Raw genomic sequence first — 22,459 nt, 5'->3', positions numbered from 1 at the left:
GGACCATAAGTTAGAAAGACTTAAGTTATTATCAAAACAAAAAGATAAGAATGGCCAAAATTCAAATTCTCAGCCTCTTGCTTTGAAATTATACTCTTAACTGTAAAAGAACATATTTTTATTGTAAATTGACACGAAATTTTCCATGGAGCTAGCCGACCCCTATAGGCCTTTTAATTGGCCTTCTAATTAAAAGATATGAAATTGCGTGTAAACTTTGAAGAGACAGTAATCAAGTTCTCTTTAATGTTATCTCAATGTTAAAATTAACCTTAAAATTTATCACTTTATAAAGTTAACTAATTAAAAATCAACTGTAAAAGACTCCTATGATAAGGGCAGAGTCATTACGATGCCAAAAATTTAATCATATGAATAACTGTCTCACAATATTTCATATTTTTACTACATGTGATTGTGAGTTGTGACGGCTATTGGACATTCAACATTGCCCTGTGATATTTGTGATTTTCCCAATTTATGCATATCGCATGTACATTTTTTCATTTGCCTTGTGCTGTCAAATTACAAAGCAATGTATTGTTTTAAGTACAGTACACTTGCGGGGCACATAAGATCATGGTTCTTTAACTTATGCTTTTCACTGTTTTTTCCGTAAAAGTAAGTGTTCGACTCTTCTGAATTTGCCACTAATTTCAAAAACTTTGTTTTTAGACCTGAATTATATTCGGGTATTTTATTTGGCCTGAAATTCGATCCACTATTTATGATAATTTTACATTAATTTAGTTTTATTAACGATTTGTTTGATAATGTGTATTAAATGTGAGAATGTGAGTAATTTGTAGTGTAATTTTTCAGGATATGAATCATGTTATATATATATATATATATATGGTAATAAAAGTTTGATCATAAAAAAATTTCAATTTTCCATTTCCATCTAATATCACGTTTTCAAATGATAATGCATTGAAATAAATTTTGATAAGAAAAATGAAATTGTTGAAAGACAGAAGTATGACCATTAAACTTGTCAAAAAATATTCCTATCAAAATTATACTAATTTTTCATTTATTATTTCCACTATTTAATCTAATTACCAAATGGACCCTAAATGTATAAACACCACAGCCAGAATGCAATAAATCTACAGGTACCACACTTGTACCGTTGTACGGTGTTTAAATTAAAGAAAACATATTTCAAACTAACTTTTGCATTGATTAATTAGAATGTCCAATTAGCAGCTGTTAACTTGAGAAACAAAAACAAGATGGTAACGAGAATTTATTCTTTTTTTGGAAAATAAAGGCAAAAAGTCAAAAGTAATATTATGTCCCATGACGGAAAGAAATTTTTATGTTATGCTCATATTGACATATGTCTACTTGAGTTTGTCCTATACGCCCCATCACATAAAAATTAAGAATGTTGGCGCCTTGGAAGTGTAGAGATAGAATGTGTCTTTTTGACGTTATGATTAGATTGAGTGTAAATATTGAAGGAGAGAAATAAAGTCAAATTAATAAAACGAAAGCAAATAAAAATACATTTGAAATAGTTGAGATAATTGTGAAGAAGATAAAATGAGTATGAAATAAAAATAATGAAGGAAAAAAAAGATGATTTCCCCTATTATGGAGGTAAAACATTTCCCCACCCTCCCCTAGCATAAATATTAACCCCATAAAATTAAGAGTTCTCTTCATTTTTCATTACTTTGCAATCATTCTTCCACCTCTAGAACAACTAAATTTCCCTAATTTTTCACTTATTCAACTTTGTTTTTACTTTGACTTTTTTTACCCCTTTAATATTTGCACTCAATCCAAGCATATCCTGAAGTTCAGCTTTTCGCTTGAAATAAAGGATGCATATAATTTAAACTTATGACTCAACTTGTTGTATCATATAAAATGGTCGATTATAATTAACATTTAAATTTGTTCGAGCATCTAAGATATGTAGATGCATATGATTCATACTCATGACTTCGTTTGTCGATATCATATAAAATGATCAAGTTAATTAAAGTTAAAATTTTGTTCGAGCGTCTAAGATATGCTATAGGTGCGTATTATTCTTAATCATCGCTTGCCTTGTTGATATTATGTACGATGATCTAGTCAATTAACTAAAGTTAAATTATGTTTGAGGGTTTAAGATATGTTATTCTTTCTTTATTTTTGTGAAATTGCATTTTTTTCTATTTTGGTATGTTTCATTTAATTTGCACTACTCTTTTATTTTAACATTGGTCTCACTACTTTATTTTAAATCTCATTTACATATTCTATTTCTCTTGATTGTTTTAATCACACACTTGCATAGTTCACTTTTATTTTGTCTCAACTATAAATTAATTTTTACACTCTAACAAATGGGTGCCATATCATAGGGACAGGATGGAGTATATTATATAAAAAACAATAATATTATTATTTTAAAGGTTTGTTTGGAGTTATTAATTAAAGTTATTAATAGATTTAACAAGTAAAGAATATTAACTGATAAATTAACTTGTTTATACAATTACCTAATGTGTTATAATAATTTTATCAAACACACTCATAATATCAAACTTCTAAGAAATTTATGGGATAAACTGCTTGAAAGATATGGTTCCTACATAGATTGGATGGTTGAAACCAAATGCGGTGTATGGAGCCCATTAAATGACATCTTAATTAATTAGTTTCAAATTAAATTAGGTGTTTAATGATACAATCAAAAATTTTATTATGGATGTGACATATTTTCTGGTTTTTAAAACTCTATATAAAAATTCTTAAATTTTTCAGTTGAGAGAGAATGAACCTTATACTTGTTGTTTATATGTATTTCTCATGTCAGCCTCGTGCGTTTAGCATTGGTAAAGCTTTCTTATTGGTTAAAGTCTTATAATAAATAGGCCTTCATTTAGAGCTGGAACCCAACCCGTACAACTTACATGTACAACAATATTTATAAGGTGAACCTTATTTATTGCCAAGTAATAAGCTAAGGTCATGCTTCACAAATCACATTAAGTCAGCCCACCCTTTAAGAAAATTCTTTTGACAATTAATATGCATTATAACGTGCGTGCATGCATCTTAGTAATGCTTTGTTATGCATGACATTTGAAAAAAAATTCTTTTTTGCTTACAAGAAAGTTTTAATAATATTGTACTTCACATTTAAAAGATTACCAACTTGCTAATTGCATAATGGGTAGTTCTTAGTTCTTTGCATGTAGATGTAAATATATATACTAATCATCAAATAGGCAGTAATTTAGGTTAATTTAGGTAGTAATCTATCTAGATTATAGTTCATATTATTTGATAAAAAATTATATTAATATTAAATTGTGTAACATATAATATATAAAAATATGACAGTAAAATTGATGTGGATGAGCATTCGATTCGTCCAATACTAGTATTTTAGATTCGTCTCAATGATAGTTGTGTATTGTGTAATGGTAAGTGGAAATTTTTGAATCTTATATTATTAATTATAATTTAATGTAGGGTCATTCTTGCTAGCTGCTATGAATTTAGTGCTTGTTATGGCTAATACATGAGTGATTTTACGTCACTTTATTCTGATCACCCATGGTGGCTACTGGCAATTATATGTTAATTTGTTTGTCCATAATCTCAGGGAAAAGGTGAGGTGTGTATGTGTTAAATTAGGCTGGACTTATTGTAAATGCCAGCATATTAACGGGGGACACAAGTGCACACACTTCATAAGCCAAGGAGATATATACCATCCCAAAACCATATGGCAATGGGAAGAAGGTCTCTAATAGCTTATAAAGCGTGCACACCATTTTCAATTTATCGATGTGAGATAACTCATCCCAACACCCCCTCACATGCGAACCCCCGTCAAGTTCGCATGTGGGAGTAATCAAGGTCACGGGTTCGAATCTCAACCACCCCTCATTTAAAGTGGAATATTCAGCGCCTATGCGCATCCACACTTCTAGCCCAATGGGGTCTCGTGTGAGGGGGCGTGTTAGAGTATATAATATATCTTGGGGCCTCAACCATCAGCTTAAGCTTTTGGTTGAGTTGGTTCCTTAACACTATGTGTGATCAAAGTAAAAGTAATTGATTTCGTAGACTAACACTTACCTATTCCAAAAAAATAATACTCCAAATCGTCTAGACTTCTAGTAGTCAGAAATAATCAAAATTAATTACTCCTAATTAGTTAATGGATTTGAAATGTTTAATGTAATTTTATTTTTTAATTAAATTAGTTTATTAATAAATAAGATGGAGTATTATGTTATGTTGACTTCTAATATAATGTTAAGAAACTAGCTCATTATTCTAGAGATTAAATTAATGTCAGTAAGATATATATATATATATATATATATATATATATATATATATATATATATATATATATATATATATATATATATATATATATATATTGATCTATTCACATGAGTGGTAAACTATGATATTGATCTATGTATTTAGAGGAGAATTCCGAATATTACTATAAAAAAGGAGAAACACCCATCTCTATATGCATACGGAAATAACGTGATACATCACTCAATGGTAAAAAATTTATAAGATATTCATGAAGACAAGATGGGAAAAGAAAAAAAAAGTTTGAGAAAGATAGACGTCGGAGTAAATAGAATTTATGAGCAATTACGAAAAATTAAATTAGGAGAAGTCATAACAAGCATGATAATTAAAAAATACTCTTAACTTTTAAATAAAACAACATAATCTTTTAAAATTCTAAAATTGCAAACAATTATATTTTATATAATTTTTAAAAAAACTAATACTTTCAACCATATACTTAATTTTATTAGATTAAAATTACATAAGACACACATACTTTAATTAAAATATAAAATAGAACAGATTCCACAAATCCAGGTTATTCAATAATTAGCTATTTTGTCGTGACTCATATGTTAATTACTCCTTTATAGTTGAAAATAATAATCCTTAATTAAAAAGCTCTAAATGTTTGCACGAATCTGATTAAGATCAACAAGAGTTGTCCGTAAAAGCACACTTAAACTCAATCAAAGAGTCATTACCAGGAAACATGGAGAAAGTAGTATAATTAGAGAGCTTAATCTAACCCATGGTAGTTATGAAGAGTCATGTATATTAATTTTCATGACCTCTTAATTAATTAATTAAGATATGAATTAACATCAACCCTTCCACATCAATGGAAGCTAAATATAATCATGATTATCATAAATAATTAAACATTAACCCCTTAACCCATTAATTAAAATAAAAGAAACCTTTAATCAGATTAATAATCAATTTGAACAGGAAAATATTGTCTGTTAAAGTGTGATAGAAGTGCAGGAATGGACATCCAGCACAGCAGTACTGTTTCCAGCAGAAGATCAATTTTTTAAAAATGTACACAGAAAAGTAGCTACTGAAAATAGTAATGGCAATATGGAATGTTTGATTTTTGGTACTATTGAATACTGAGGATGAAGATGAAAATTAATGTGTAAGTTAGCTTGAAAATTCACTTGATGTGGTTTATGGTCACGCTCTCGCTCATTATCATATTCAATTTATTTTGTTTATAGAAATTATAAACGAACTTTGAAAAGAGATAGAAGATAAATATTTATACCCATAAAGGAGGATGCGACCAAAAATCCCATCAATTCAAGAAAAAAGCCCAAAGAGATTTCTGCAATAAGAGAGAACTAGTGAAGTTGATCAACTTGCAAGCATGCATCTTACAATACCAACAAGACTATTAACATAAAAAATAATAAAAGTAGATGAAAAACAATTAAATAAGTAAATAAGTGATCATGTAAATAGGCAAAGAAAGAGAACATAAAGATGTAATTTTGGTTTTCTAACTCGATTGAACTAAGAAAGTTCCAACCGTATTAAATTGGTTTGGCTTGATTTGGATTGAAATTAAATTTGGCTTTAATTTGGATTGAAAAAAAAAGAAATAAATTTATTTTGATTTGTTTTTACGAAAAAATTATAAAATCACTCATTGAAATTTTACCCCTATTAGCCAATACAATTTTTTAATCGAGCACTAAAATGGACTTAGATAAAAAAAAAACTGTTCAGTTTAAATATGCAAATTGTTCTATGAGGTGATCTCATTATGAAATGCGACCCATATATGGACTAAATAGTTCAACCAATATAAATTATAAAGAAAATCAAAATATGAGCTTACCGTTTTAACTTTATTTTATCAAGAGACGATCTCTAATTTCACAATGGGAATACAGTATCTTAATTGGGCTTTCACTCGATGAGCGAAATCTATAAGATATATCTTATACTAATACATTATTGAAGCCATCTCACTGTGAGACGACTTCAATTGGATCAATCCAAATTAGTTAAAAAAATTGTCTCATACAAAACTTGTTACTTGCAACCCTTGATAATGAGCTTTAATTGGGCTTATGTATCAAGGGCCTACCTTTTCTGTAAACAGGCTCAACATTTATCGAATCCAAGACCAATTACATTCCGATCCACCAGAACTCAATTACACTTCTTTCTCTTATAGGAGTAAACCCTAAAAAAATTACTCACTCAAGTCAGGCCTCAGCCGTTTGGTGCGAAAATCTCCATTGTTAGGGTTTTGAAGCTTTTTCATCGCCATGGCATGTGATTCATACTTTCTCCTTTTTCTTCATTTTTATTTTAAATCATTCGGTTTCTAACTAATTACTTCTATATTTTCCTCTTTTTTTTTTTTGTTTATTTTAGACATTCAAGAGGAGAAATGGAGGTCGCAATAAACATGGCCGTGGTCATGTTAACTTCATTCGCTGTTCCAATTGCGGTAAATGCTGTCCCAAGGTTTATTTCCTCAAATTATCTCCTTTTTCAAATGTTTGATGTTGAATTTCCTGTTCCGATTGAATGGAGTGTATTTATTTCTTATTCATTTTTATTTTATTGATCGGATATTTTTAATTATGGTGTGAAATTTAGGTTGGCATTAAACTGCTACTAGAAATACTTATTCAAATCTATTTGATTGATCAGAAGAAAGATTTTGTAGGGGGTGAAATGGTGGTTATGTGAATTGAAGTTGAGATTTCTAATTTCATATATTAATGAAGAACATGCTTTTAATTTGCAGAAATTTTGACTGATTTTTCCTGGAACATTTTGATTTTTACTTTGAGGCAGTATGGGGTTCAATGGTATTTTTTATACATAGTATAATTTTTGGATCATTATGTAATTTTACTATTAAAAATGTGAAGATTTGATTTTTAAACTTGCAACGTTTCGTACTCCATATGAGAGTTTTTTGAGATTAATATTGCCACTACAAAACAAAGAAATTAAGTATGATACAGAGCGGTTGGTTATGGAAAATTTGCATCAATTGTTTGATCATGCCAATGTAGTCCTCAACGAAGACAGATGTGCCATTTAAGGAATTGTTTTGATTTAACTTTAAAGGATTTTTGGTATGATTATTACATGTGTAGTTAAAGCTTGAACAAGCGTATTAACAGAGTAATATGTGATTTTTTCTTATTTACTTGCAATTGAAGAACAGTGTTATAAGCTTTAAATTATTTACTTCTGTACTGCTTTTCTGGGTTTAAGGACAAGGCAATCAAGAGGTTTGTTGTGAGAAACATTGTGGAGCAAGCTGCAGTTAGAGATGTTCAGGAAGCTTGTGTTTATGATGGTAATGTTTCTACCTGAACCTCATAGTTATTTGGTTTTAATTTCATTGCTCTTGGAGGATTGGTTTTTTGATTGTAATATGTACAATGTTACTATTAAAAATTGAATAGGTTACCAACTTCCTAAGCTCTACACCAAGTTACAGTATTGTGTCTCCTGTGCCATCCACTCACATGTTGTCAGGGTTCGATCCCGTGAGAACAGAAGAATCCGTGAACCACCCCAGCGTTTCAAGCGTCGGGTAATGTCTCTTTTCACTGCAAATTTCTCATCATTTTTCAAATTATGTGGAGTGCATACTGCATTGCAAGATGCTAGATGTGGCTCCCTCTTGTTTAGTTTGAGAGGTGTGCTAAACAATTCTAACTTAGTGATACCCACGGCCCATCCTATAACAACAATGAGGTTTTTTTTGTATGACCCTTGATTGTATACACGATCGTTAACATAAATTTGAAACACGTGATTTAATTAGCCATTTTACTATAGTCCTAAATACTTCAAAGTTCAAACAAAGTACCAGACAACGATGTTTCCATTTGCAAAAAACATGATTCCCTAATTTATCGAACGCTACTCGTTCATCTTCAACATGATTTAATACATCTTTAAAATGTATGAGAATCATTTGGGACCTGACCGAGTGGGTCTGTTGCTGTAAGTTGCTAATATGTGTTGCTCTGTTATAGCTTCAGTGCTTGTGCTCTACCTAGCTCCATGTCGGGTAACTTTATTTCAAATGTGTTGGAACTGAGACTAATTCTACAAGCATTATTGTTGGTGTTGTGTGCTTTATTATTCCAATATGAAGGCCCTTATGACTATGTTGTCAACAAAGAATAATATTTTCTTCGTGATCTGTAGTGTATAAATTACGTTCCTTGAATGGCCACATCACTCAATCACTAACACCAAATTTGTTCTTGCCAAATGTGAACTTCTCTTAAATTTTTTTTCCCTTGCCCTCCAAACCGCTTGCAAGGACTTTTGTGGTGGCTTCCCTGGCTCTTTTCTGTACTTTATAAAAACAAGGGCTATTTCAACATTTTTAGGTTCTGAAATTGAATCATGCACGATCTGTAAAATAAGTTAACAATGTAAGTTATTTTTTCTTTTGTCAGGATGATTCAGCTAAGACTGGTGGTCAAGTGCCTCGTCCTGGTGCTGGTCTAACCCCTGCCAGAGCTTGAGCTTATTCGGTTAGCTGAGGAGGTTTATTCATGTGTTACATTTATAATGCTTTTAGGAACAAACTGAGTTGCAGTTTGGTACACTTAATTGCTGCTAGATAAAAATTACACCCCTGATTATTATGATGAGCTTTTTTGGATTTTTGAAACATTGTGGTTATACTATTGCGGACATTATGATTCATTATACTTTAGCTAGATATAATTTGATTCGTTAATTTATCAATAGTGTGGTATAGTTATTGACTGATTAGTTCTTAATATTGGTCGTCTTGGCCTAGCATGTATTTGAGATGGTCAAAAACAACCAACCATGGATAGAGGGCATAAGTCTTGCTTTTTGCTACGTTTCCGGGTAACCAACTAGAGACCTCTTCAACCTCATATTGATCTCTTTACACTTGGGTTAGATTGATCTGCTGTTTGGGGTCAAATAGGGAGCAAACTGAAGGCTATCGTATTAAGCTTCAGTGTATATATTAGAAAGCCAATTTTGTATATTGCTTACCAGCAAGGTATACTCTCTTTTATTCACAATTATTGTTCTATTTACATTTTTTACTCTATCTAGTGCACTATTTATATCCTAAATCTCGTGTGAAATTAAAAATCTAAGTTGATATTAATAAAATTTATTTTGAGACCAATTAAATAAGATTTTATTGTAAATTAAAAATAAAATACAAATTAAGTGTAAATAGTCTTAAAAAAGTAAATGAGATTACTCATGAATCGGACCATAGGAGGGAGTAGTGTGTATAGTTATATAGACCACTTTTAAAATAATTTTACGCCGATTATATTTATCAAGTAGGAATATTGAATTATTCAATTTGAATGAACCTATTATTTTGAGGATTTTTTCGAGTCGGAGGATTTTTTGACTGTATTATTTTTTATAGGTGTGGGACATAAATTGTCATCTTCTTTTCAAACCTAATTATAAATTTTTTATGAAAGGAATATACTGAATATAATGATAACGATGATTATTAAAATATTCGATAAAAGTTTGATGCATATAAGATATGCACGAATGTAAATATAACCACATCAATTTTCCATTCCGTTAGGCTTAAAGTCTATAATAATATTTCAATTTTCAAGGGAAAAAGACTTCAAAAAAGGAGACAGCATTAACAACGGATGTCAATGTCTAGGAAGTGGATTTATTCAACAATCTTTAAATAACTGTCACTTGCACAATCACCTTTATTAGTCAAAAATTTTATGTTTGTTATATTTCACCAGAAGCCTTTAAATTGAAATGTGGAATTAAAAGCATAAAATCATAAACATATTTAGATAAAAAAAAAATAAAGGATACTTTTATTATCCCACATAAGGCAGGATGTTGATGGAGTTTTTTTTTCTAAAAAATGCGGACAAATTATACATGTTCCCCTTAAGGAGAGAGTAAAGAGGATGTGCGCAGTCAAGAAACTTCCTAGTTAATACTTGCGTTCAGTAGGAGTCGAACTCCAAAATCTTTTGCTCAATATGCACATGCTCTATTCATTGAACTACATGCGTTTTTTGTTATAAACATATTAAGATGATCATTATTTATCTTAGATGATCATTGTAAAGAATATCAACAACTTAAAATGAACACTTCTTACCTTTTAACAGAACTAAGATTTTATAATAAATATTAACATTACAATTATTTAAGCATTAGCTTCCCTTGGAAACCATGTCCTACGAACACATTTCAAGAACTAGTAACACCCAACTCTTTACCACTTTAAAATTCAAAAGGAACCTAACTATACTAAAAGCATCACAAATTCTTGTTTGGACAGTGTCATCATGAGACGTCTTTCATGCATAGGCTTAATTTAATAGTCTAATAAGTATATAATTATTAATATACGGACTCTTTATTTTAAGGTTATTTTACTGAAAGACGGTCTCTCACAATAGTAGTTTCAATAGAAAAGATGGTAAAAAACATTGGACTCGATTAAGTCCAACCCAACTAAACTGAATAGCTTAAAAATATTGTTTAAAATCAATACGCCCAATCAAGATACGTCAACAATCAAGATACTGACTACTTGATCAAAAAAAAGAAAATTTGAAATGATTAAGACAAATTAACGACAAAATGAACGAAATAAGATAAGTTTTAACTTATTTCCAAAAGTAAGCGTGCAATTCTCAAACCTGTAGTTTGAGGTTGTTCGCAGTTACTAACTGCGAACAGGTCAAAAAAAGAAACTAGTTCTTCTCTGTTTCCAGTTAGTAACTAGGAACATGTTTGACTTTTTTTTGACCTACAGCTACTTCACTTTTTTTTTACCTGTGCGTATTTGTGGAGCATGTTGTTCGCAGTTAGTGTAACTGCAAACAGGTCAAAAAAAAGTCAAAGTTGTTTCGAGTTACTAACTGGAACAACTAGTTTATTTTTTTACCTGTTCGTAGTTACTAACTGCGAACAACCCCAAATCACAGATTTGAAAATTACACGCTTACTTTTGAAAATAAGTTAAAACTTATCTTATTTTGTTTATTTTATTGATAATTTATCTTATTCAAATAAAGGGACCATGAAAATAACAGAATTTAATAAACCCATCAAACAGATTAGACTATTAAAAATGATCAAATACTAGCTAATAGTTATGGGCTTGGGTAGGTGGGAAGATACAAGAAGACAAATACCCTTTTAAGTAACTACAGTTTTTATAATTCATTTGTTACAAACAACAATAAATATAATTCATAATCATTCTCTTTTTTAAAAATTTGTTGCATTTCAATATGTCATATTAATTATTTAATATTTTATGATTTGTAAATTTTTTAAATTCGATTTTTGTGTTTTGTTAATTTTTGAGAATTTGATTTTGTCGTTGGTTGAAGAATGTTGTACGGTATAACACTTTTTCTGAGTAAGTTCTTAAGTTTGATTTTGAAGTCCTTGAAATTATTCTTGTCTTTTAAATTTGGTATATTTAGATCCATGTTCCTAATTATGTTACTTTTTTATTATTAATTTTGTTGATTTTCATTTACATATTCGAGCATGTAAACTTTTATCATTAGTAATGATATCATATTAATTAGACAAATTCTTAAATGAAAACTGTTTTATGGTGAAAATATTATTTATAGGAAAAGTTACCTAGAATAATCCAATTTATTCATGATTTTCTTATAATAATCCCACATATGAAAATCATGAATAATACCAACTTTAAGGGGTATTTGCCTAGAATAGACCCGGTGACCAAATGACTTATTGTAGCAAGATTTTTTTTTTCTAAAAAAAAATATAAATTAAAATACAATGTCGAAAAAATGTTAAAAAATATTCAAAAAAATTTATGATTTTTTTTAATATTTAGAATTTTTTTATGTAAATTTTTAAATTTTTTCTAATTTTAAATTAATTTTCTGTTTATTTTTTTCGTGAATTACATATAGCAGGTCATCAGATTACTCAAGTTTACTTTAGACAAATACCCTTTAAAGTTGGAATTATTCATGGTTAATCAATAGTTAAGATTATTATAGGAAAATCATAAAAAGTTGAATTATTCTAAGTAATTTTTGCTTTTTATAAGTAAACTTAAAATAATCAAATTTTGAAATGTTCACTTAGCTCATCTCATAATGAAATGGTCTCATATAAAATTTACATATTTAATTTTTGTTTGGTTTTATAAAACAAATCACTCGCAACAAATTCAGGGAGTATATAATACTCCCTTCTATTTTCACTAAGTGTCTCATTTGACTTTTTACCATTTTTTAGATGGTCAAATGAGATCAAATGTGTAAGAGAAAAATATAGAGTTTTTAAATTTTATAGGTGTAAAGTGAGGTTTGTAAGTGTAAAGACGTAAAAAAGTTAAATTTAGTAGGGATAATTGGTAAAGTTTACATACCCAAAATAAAAATGAGACATTTAGAGTGACTTAATCCAATAAGAAATGAAACACTTCCGGCGAATAAAAGGTAGTATTAAAGTAAAAAGAAAAAAAATACTCCCTCCTATTCATCTTAAATGTCCCATTCACTTTATGCACTATATCCAATGCACTTATTTAATTCTTAATATATCGAGTTATATATAATTAAAAATTATAAAAAGTTGATATTAATAATCTTTACATCAAAACGAATCAAATAAGATCCCACATGACTATGTTTTAACTTATACATTAATAATAAAATGTAATTTAAGAGTGATAAGTGAATAGTATCTCAAAAGTAAATGGGACACCTAAGGTGTATAGGAGGGAGTATATTGCAGGGTATGAAAATTGGAATAAGGTAAACACAAAGGAAAGACCCATCATGAAATGATAGTACAACAGCAACGGAGGAATTAAATACCAGAAAATAAATTTTTAAAAAAACAAAAAAGGGTTTGAGGAGAGAGAGAAAGATTGAGAGAGAAGAGGAGAATCGAGACAGATTGATGGGATTTGTTTGCTGCTGCTGATGAGTTTGAATACAGAATCTTCAATTTTACTGATTAAAAAGAGGGAAAACAATTCCTTTTTTTTCAGATTCCAAATTCCTTTTTTTTAGTGGAAAAAAACCCAGATTCCATTTTGTCAATTTATAATTCCATCTTTTGAATCAAACCATATCCCAAAATCCGATTGTCAATTGACCTATTAGAGGGAGTTGATCATGAACTAGGAAAAAATTTGGTGGGTCGATGAATTTTGTGCATTTTGGGGTTTACCTTGAGCTGTAAGGTTTATTGAGGTGATTGAATGGGTGATTTTAGGGAATCAGACGGTGTCGTATTGGAAGAATCACCATCAGTACCATCATCTTCTTGCTCTTTATCGTCTTTTAGTCCGGAAGTGTGTGCCCGGGCTGAGCAGGCAACTCATGAAATCATCAAGCAGGTTCAACCCACTGTTGTGTCTGAGGAGAGGAGAAAAGATGTTATTGATTATGTTCAGAGACTTCTTAAAGGGTATATTGGCTGTGAGGTCTGAATACAGTTTATGATTTTTATTGCATTTTGATTTCCGCTGCTTTTTTCTGCTTAATTTTGCTGTTGTTTGATCATGGAGCCTATGATTTCTAATTGTTTGCTTAATTATAGCGTTGCTGAGTAAATTGGGACAGTTTAAACAATGTGTGGCTCCTCAAGGGTCAATTGGAAATTGTGTCTTCATTACTTTAGTGGTATTGGGGCGATCCTATTGTTTGATTGTTGTAAGCTGATTAGTAAAACTTGTTTTTTGTGCTGATATTTGTATATATTGGGGCGATCGTGTTGTGAATTTGGAACTCAAAGAAGAGAAGACGATAAAACAAACAAAAAACAGAACCAACTAAAGCACTCACAAACTTATGCAAGAACAAACAAGAGCACAAATATTGTGATTGTACCTTAAGGTATCTCCACAAACAGAAATTTGTGAAGTCAACAATTACAATAAGAAATCTCTGATCTCTCATACAAACTCACTCCATAAAGCTAACTATGTGAAAGTCACGGAAACAGCAATGCACTTCTCTTATACACTAGTTAGTAGCTACATCCAAACAATTTCTGGTGTGCAAGAAGAAACTTTCTTTTTTTGCTTGAAGTCACAAGCCATAGTTCCTATTTGGTTGGACATGATTCACGTTACTGGTACGTTGGAATTTGGTCATTTGTTTCAAAGCATGTGCAATAATGTGGCAACTGTCAATGTTTTTATTGCACAACCTGTTATTGTAATAATGTTAGTGGATGTGTTTGAGCAAAAAGCAAATGTGTATCTTTTAAAGCTTGGTTGATGTAATGTCTCTTGGATGCCTAGATGAGTATGCCTCTTTCATATTGAAGGATGTACCTCCTTAACTGACACTTTACCAATTAGGTGGATACTGAAAATTAAGAACCCAAGAATACTTATATTTCCTAGACACTTTTCTGTTATTATGAGAATATCCGCCGCATGTTGTTCTTGTGTTTGGTGATTGTTGATTGTTGATTGTTGATTGTTGATTAAGCGTATAACTTCAAAGTTGGTGCTGGAGGCTATATTCTTTGTATGGACTGTTTATGAAATTTTTTACCTTTTGCCTAGGGTTGAGGTGAACCTCAGTATGTGAGAAGTACAATTAGGTAGGGAAGGAGCTTATTTAAGTTGATGTATTTCAAATTGAACCACTAGCTTTTGAAGAGAATTCTGTAATTTAGGTAATCATGAATTACAAACCAAAATATTAGCTTAGGAGACATTGTATATCTGTATGTGTAATAGAAATGCTTGATGTGAATGTACCCATTAGAAAATTGAGATGCTACTGTGTAATGGCTAAAAGTAAGATTGGTTGATGATGTTTTTAATCATAAAACTTTACCATTAGAAAGGCAAAGTCACTAACTTGAGCGAACTATGATCATGGCATATTATTAAGTTGAGTTGAATGATTGGCCATTCTTAGTTTTACCTGTAATAGCCACTCCAAACGGGGGGAAAAGCAACAGAGTGAAATTTATGCTTGGTACATAGCTTAGTTAGGGCATAATTTACATGCCTACTATTTCTAGCAATTCATTTGCTGAAGAATCTTTATGGCCCGTTTGGTAGATGGTATTAAATGGTGGTAATGGGAATGAAAATTAGTGTAATTTTGGTTGAAAATCTCTTGTTACCTTGATGGCTATGCTTGTTCAACTTCAATTATCTCATTTTCTTCATAAATTTCATTCCAATGCATTACCATTGGGAGATGTGGTATTAGGTGGTAATGGAAATTTGTAAAAAAAAACTTTTTTATGATCAAAGTTTCATTACCATGGGAATGACATGAAACTTTTGATGAAATTTTACACTACAAATCATTTCCATTACCACTATTTAGTACCACTAACCAAACGGGCGTTAGTGTCAATGGGTGTTGTGTGCTGAACCTGCAAGTCGGTGTAATGAACTTAGTTTCTAAGCTAACACTAAATTTTTGACTGTGTCAGATTTTTCCTTTTGGATCGGTACCATTGAAGACTTATCTTCCTGATGGAGACATTGATCTTACTGCATTTTGTGGTTTTAAACTCGAAGAATCGTTTGCAAATGCTGTATACTCTGTTCTAGAGGGTGAAGATCATAACCCTGCTGCTGAATTTGTTGTAAAAGATGTGCAGTATATTCGTGCAGAGGTTTATATTCTAACCTTGTTTTTTCCATGCTTTTCTGTGTTCTCTGCATGCTTATTAAGAACATATATGTCCTCTGCAATGCTTTGGTTGAACCTATGCTCTGTGATTTAGGTTTTTCTCAAATAGTATTGAATAATTGATTACAGGGCCTCATAAAGAATGTTGTTTATGGTAATCTTATTGGCAGTATGATTCTCTCACAACTTTTAGATTCAATAATGTTCATACTTCTCAAATTTTATTCCTTGTTTGTTACTTGTGCTATGTCGTATCATACAAATCCTCTAGATTCTAGGCTTATGTTGTAGAACTTTTCTGTTTTGTTTGTTTTCATATTTTTATCTCTTTTCTGTATTTTAGTTCTAATGACCTTTGTTTATGCTTCATTTATTATCTACTTCAATTATTTTTGATAGAACAATATATAATAATGGAGAACATAAGAGAAAAAGAGCCTATGTAATCAATTTCTTTAGTGGATATACCACATTCCACTTGGGATTTTAGGCTTACTTTTATGTTGATTGCCACTGTATCGAATGATTAACTGTGGTTACAGCCTTACAGTTTATCTTTTATTATAGAAAGAACTGAGGCAACATCATTCCGTTACGCAAACACTTTTCTGCAATGGAGTTTGAACATGCTGTTCCTTATTATCTCTTTAATATCTCCTTGACTTCTGATTTAGACTGTTATTTGTCTTATCAGTTTCTGTGATCCATTGTCAAACCTTTTGTTATCATGATAATACTGCATAAAAAATAAGATTAAACTCATACTAGCCATTATAAATGTTCAGAAGTGCTCATTATGATTTATGATACAAAGTTAACATTTATGTTGTGGCAATCTATCAATAAAAATGATGATTAGGTTATTGTTTCAAATCTTCAATTAACATGGACAGCTGGTGCTACTATACGCACGCTCACAAACTTCTATGCCTTAGGTGTTATGTTTTCTTTTCTCTGTGTTTGGATTTTGGTAAAATGAAATTATTGAGGTGCTTATTCTTAACAATTTCATGGAGGAAGAGCAATCAAACTACGTTATCTATGGTGCTGTCTACTTCTGAAAGGATAAGTGATGTGGTTTTCTGAGAGGATCCTCTGGAAAGTTTGCGTATAGCAATAGAAAACATCCAAAGTTCCAGATAGTTAAGTTTTGAATGTTGCTTTTGTAGTGGCATGGTCTGATGAGGAATCTGAAGTCAGCTTTCGAAGACAAGACATTCTAAGAATAAGATAGTATGCTCTATTTTTTTTGTTATATGGGAACTTCATATTTTAACAGTCTCCAAAAGGATCATGAGCATGCACATTTATTTTCTTCTTTCCTTTCGTGTGCTGTACAGTGAGACCATTCCACAACCATTACTGTATTTGTCCATTATTTCTGTGACAAAGTTATCATAATTGTAAATAAATATTTTTGAGAAAAAAAAAGCTTTTCGTAGTGCAATTTTATTGTGGTAAAGTTTAGAGAACTAGAAAACTAAATGTTGTCTAGGCATGTTGGATGATCTGTATTTAAATTTTCCTTGGGAAGTTATTAGTTTGACAACCTCTTTGTTTTTACTAGGGTAACATTACGCACACACTCCCCAAACTCTGTCTAGGTGGAAGCTTTGTTAGGAGCCATTTAATGGCATTGAGAGTTATGGGACGTTGTGAATTGTGAGAGCAATACTTTCATGTTAGTTTTTTGTAAAAGAATGAAAATAAGAACATCCTTTTGTTTTTATGGATGCTGGGCAGAGTTTCATTCTGCAATATGTGAAAAAGAGAAGTTAATGTTTTCTTTTTCAACCTCAACTTCCAGCCCTGTTGTACTTTTAGCTTCTGGTTTCTTTACTGAGTTGCTATTTTACTTGGTTCTTTAATGGATTACATTGTATCATTGCAGGTTAAGCTTGTAAAGTGCCTGGTACAGAATATTGTTGTAGACATATCATTTAATCAGATAGGAGGATTGTGCGCACTTTGTTTTCTTGAAGAGGTTTGCTTTATCAACCTTTTGAAAAATTAAATTACAAATATGCCTACTGTGCTATGCTGAGTTTAAAATCTATCTTAACTTTTGGTGCATTTTACTACATTTTGGTTGGCCTAGAAAGTAAAAACACAGACAAATGATTATAACTTTCCTAGCTAGTAGTGGGATTCGTTTCATTATAACCATTCTTGATTTAACTATTGATTTCATTGTGCTCATGTCCTCAAAAAATTTGGTGAAGCATCTTCAACAGCCTTTTCTTTTCCTAGTGTGTTTTTCTTTGCTTTTGTCAATATTGAAGATGCAATCATTAGGTTTTTCCATATTTCTTGAGTAATGGTTTTTTTACATTTGAAGACTAATTAGGCGCTCTAAATAATACATATGCAGTATGCCTTTTGTTCCTTATAGTTTTCCCTATATGACCAAGATTTGTGATAACTTTTTTTGTTCTAATTAGGCAAAATATAAGGTACAGAGTATAGGACAGTATCACCTTTGCCAGGGTTTAAAATCATTGTTTGTTGGGACTAGTTCACATCGTCTTAAAATCAGGAATGATGACTTGAGTAAGGGGTTGGAAGTTGCAACATAGAAAATAAGATGAAGTAATTTCATCTTTGTTGATTTGGCTTGTATGGAAAAGCCGAAAACATCCCATTAAGCAAGGTGGAAGGTTGGAACCAATGAGATTTTGAAAGAAGAATAGGAAGGCCAAGGATGACTCGGATGGTAGGATTGAGGAAGGATATGAGGATTTAGAAGTAGAAATGCATATGACAAGACTTGAGAAATAGGAACGCATGGAGGAGAATTTATGTGGATGATAACTAAGACTAGAATATTGATTTATATTGATGACCCCAATTTATGGGATTAAGGTTTTGAGCTACTCTTGTGAGAGAACGTCTCTCTGTGAATTGATCTCAAACAAAGAGCCCATATTCTCTTAATATGTATTAGATGGGCTAAAAAACCCATGTATAAGGCGCATCTCTCGGTGAAACCATCGCATACAATAATTTGGATTAATGTTTTGTCTCTCTTGTTCGTCAAGTTAGTTTACATCATCTATATGGTTTTCCATGCAGGTTGATCGTTTAATTGGCAAAGATCATCTTTTTAAGCGAAGCATTATTTTAATTAAGGCCTGGTGTTATTATGAGAGTCGTATATTGGGTGCACATCATGGTTTGATATCTACATATGCGTTAGAGACGCTGGTGTTGTATATTTTCCATCTCTTCCATTTAAATTTAACTGGTCCTTTGGCAGTAAGTCCATCTTAGATTAAAGTTAATTTAGGGCACTTCTTTGTGGTGCATACTAAATTACTTTGAATGTTCTAGGTGCTACATAAATTCCTGGACTACTTCAGCAAATTTGATTGGGATAATTTTTGTGTGAGCCTAAATGGTCCGGTTCATGTGTCCTCATTGCCAGAAATTGTGGGTAAGAAGTCACAATTGTGTGTTTTATTAATTACAAAGCATAGTAATAGATTTTTGTTATTCTTATTCTTGTAGTATGTTGGCTTTTGCAGCCGAGAGACCTGAATGCAACGAGGGTGATTTATTGCTGACTGATGAATTTATGAGGGAATGCGTGAACAAATTCTCTGTTCCTTCTCGAGGAAATGAGACCAATTACCGAACATTTATGCAGAAGCATTTTAATATAATTGATCCACTTAAAGAAAATAACAACCTTGGTCGCAGTGTCAGCAAAGGTACAAGGGTTTCCCTGTTAGTTTAGTGCTTTTACTTATCTCAGATGAACAGTGTGAAATGCAGCCAATTTTTTGTGGCTTCTATAATACTTCTTTAATACCCCACATTTATTATTTTTTCGGGTGGATTCTTTATGTAGAAATTAGGTACTTAAAATTAACTTTTGGTCAAGATTAGTAATATTAAACACTAAATCTCATAGGTTACTTGTCTATCTTTGTTGGTGTTGGCATAATAGCCTGGATTGTTTAAGGAGATCTAAAATATCTGTATTGTCAAATGGCTGGCTTTAGGATACGAGGATTTAGACGTACTAATTTAAGAAGCTTGGCATTGAATTGTAAGACTTGTGAACACATAAGCTATCATGCAAAATGAATACCTGAGTATAATTGACAGGTTAATATTCCAGTAGCTGTTGGAAACTGGTACTTAAAATGTTCCCATGGTTTTATCTCGCGCTTCCATAAATTTTGACAATATTATTTGTTCATTTGTTCACAGGGAACTTCTTCCGCATAAGAAGTGCTTTCTCATATGGAGCTCGGAAACTCGGTCAAATTCTTTTGCAGCCTCAGGAAAATATAGCTGAAGCAGTTTGCAAATTTTTTACTAACACACTGCACAGGCATGGAAAAGGACAGAGACCTGATGTTCAGGACCTTCTACTAACACATGGGTGCAATGGGTTTGCTCCTGAAAGTTTCATTTCTGGACCCGAACTTAATTTAATTGATGATAATGTTCATGATGAAGCATCTGTTGATTTCAACGGCCAATTCAGTGAATATAGTAAAGGTTATGCGGATACAAGGCATGGTGTTGTCAGTAATTTTAGAGAGCTAGGAACCGTTTTGGAGGGGACTGAAATTGAACATTATAGAAGAGTAAATAGCTCAAATTCTTCTAGAAATTCACCTGTAGCTGAGGACAGATTTTCCGCCTCTCCAAACCCTTTGTCTGGGGATGCAATTGATCTTGCAACATGTGGGGTACAAGATCTTAGACTTGCAGATGATAGACACAAACCTTCCCCATATTTGGAAGAGGATAGAATATCTCCATCACCTAACGTAGATTATGTACCTAATTTAAATCTTTCACAACAGTTAAAGAATGGGAAGATCGAAAATGTAGATTTAGATCACAAACGACCCCCAGATTCTTGTTTGACGACTGTCACATGTCATGTTGATAGCCGTTTCACATCCGAGGAGCAGGAAAATAATCACGTATGCATCAACTCGGACTCAAACTCTTGTTTTTCATCCAAGAATGCTAAAGCACACTGCTTGCAAGATTCACAATCTAATAGTCGTTCCTTTAAGCTTGCCGGAAGCCTTGAAACAGTTAATCTCTACCCTGACCTCTCAGGCGATGTTGACTGCCATCTTGGTAATTTACATTATGGCCGGTGGTGGTATGATCTAGGATTTCAAATGACCACCCATTCCATGCATCATATTACCTTGCCTCCTGTGTTCCAACCAAAGAATTCATGGGATACAATCCGGCAGTCGGTACAATTCAGACAGGATGTTATCCCTCAAATGAATGTCCCAACATCTACCTTCTTTCCCATGAATCCTCCTGTTCTACATGGTGCTTTTAGTGTGGATGAAATGCCGAAGACTCGAGGGACAGGAACATATTTTCCCATCATGGTAAAACCATTGGCTGTAGGTTTGTTATGTTAGTTTGTTTTGCTTTATGGGGTCCATAAATTCATCCATATTTGTAGATATGCTTACAAATCCCACTAATGAAGTTTCCCCTGTGCACCTATATCTCCCTTGAAACTTTAAAATTCCCTCATGACATACACTTTGTAGCAGTTCTTGGTTATACATTTGTTAGCAGTCAGCACTCTATCAATTGTCATTATCTACATGTTATTCTTGAATTTTTGGATTGATCACGCTTCATCCTTTTGCAGAACCATCAGACGTACAGGGATAGGTCTTACATAGCAAAGGGAAGGTCTCAGGGACAGTTGAAATCTCCTCGGACCAATGGCCGAGGTCCCATGATTATAGATAGATTTCCACAAGTACATTCTCCTGGTCGTCATGGTGTTGGGCGGCCCAAGTCTTTTGATTCCTATGAAAGTTCCCCTAGGGGGAAGGTCTATAAACAAGTTAATGGTTTTGCTCATACTACGGAGAAGGCCATTGATTTTGCAACTGTGCACCCTCCATTACAAGAATCATCTCAAGAGATAGAAAGTTGCCAGCCACTAGATGCAGTACCCTCTCCTGGAAGCCAAAACGGGGAATCAGTGTATGTCGTGAATGATGACAGGTACTCTAAATTTTACTGCGAAAGAATTAAGCTAAGCCCTTTCACTCTTTATTTTTGAGTTTATCGTTTTGTGTTGGAATATGTAGGCTCTCTATACAGTCTTATCGCCTTAAAGATGATGAAGACTTCCCGCCTTTGTCTGGTTGAAAGAGAAGTAGCGAAAAGCTCGAGATCACTAAACTAAATACTAGAAGTTTTTAAGGCAGGAGTTTTAGGGGCGTTTTTGTACATTGTTATTCACAGTTGTGTTACATTATGTACTGTTCGTCTTCATAGCTTACAGTTGAGGAGTCATTAGTCTTATTGCTCATAGGAACATAGTTGATGATTCTAAGGTCGGTTTTCGATAAATCCTTATTGCATTTGTAGATAAATTTTGAAATGCAAATCCTGTAGATGTTTAGTGTAACTTTATATATCCAAAGGAGTGTATTTTTTCTTCTGAA

General features: G+C 31.9%; 2 protein-coding genes across 3 annotated transcripts; both read left to right on the top strand.

Annotated features, from left to right (window-relative positions):
* Positions 1-6,464: 6,464 nt before the first annotated feature.
* On the top strand, positions 6,465-9,073 carry LOC130813698 (40S ribosomal protein S26-like). Of its 2 annotated transcripts, none has more exons than XM_057679544.1 (5): positions 6,465-6,617; positions 6,724-6,816; positions 7,582-7,666; positions 7,776-7,906; positions 8,787-9,073. In XM_057679544.1, exons 1-5 carry the CDS (start codon positions 6,615-6,617, stop codon positions 8,853-8,855), a joined length of 381 nt encoding a protein of 126 aa, XP_057535527.1. In that variant the 5' UTR covers positions 6,465-6,614; the 3' UTR covers positions 8,856-9,073. The 2 variants fall into 2 exon arrangements, with proteins under 2 accessions (XP_057535527.1, XP_057535528.1); XM_057679545.1 differs by having other exon boundaries at positions 6,542-6,617; positions 6,724-6,799.
* A 4,084-nt stretch (positions 9,074-13,157) lies between these two features.
* Positions 13,158-22,459, top strand: LOC130812737 (uncharacterized). Its single transcript, XM_057678311.1, has 9 exons — positions 13,158-13,816; positions 15,799-15,984; positions 17,893-17,985; positions 19,074-19,256; positions 19,332-19,434; positions 19,526-19,711; positions 20,217-21,376; positions 21,649-22,013; positions 22,100-22,459. Exons 1-9 carry the CDS (start codon positions 13,592-13,594, stop codon positions 22,158-22,160), a joined length of 2,562 nt encoding a protein of 853 aa, XP_057534294.1. The 5' UTR covers positions 13,158-13,591; the 3' UTR covers positions 22,161-22,459.

The sequence above is a fragment of the Amaranthus tricolor genome, chromosome 5 (genome assembly GCF_026212465.1).
Source record: "Amaranthus tricolor cultivar Red isolate AtriRed21 chromosome 5, ASM2621246v1, whole genome shotgun sequence".
NCBI classification, from domain to species: domain Eukaryota; kingdom Viridiplantae; phylum Streptophyta; class Magnoliopsida; order Caryophyllales; family Amaranthaceae; genus Amaranthus; species Amaranthus tricolor.
This window is presented reverse-complemented; position numbering and strand designations above follow the sequence as displayed.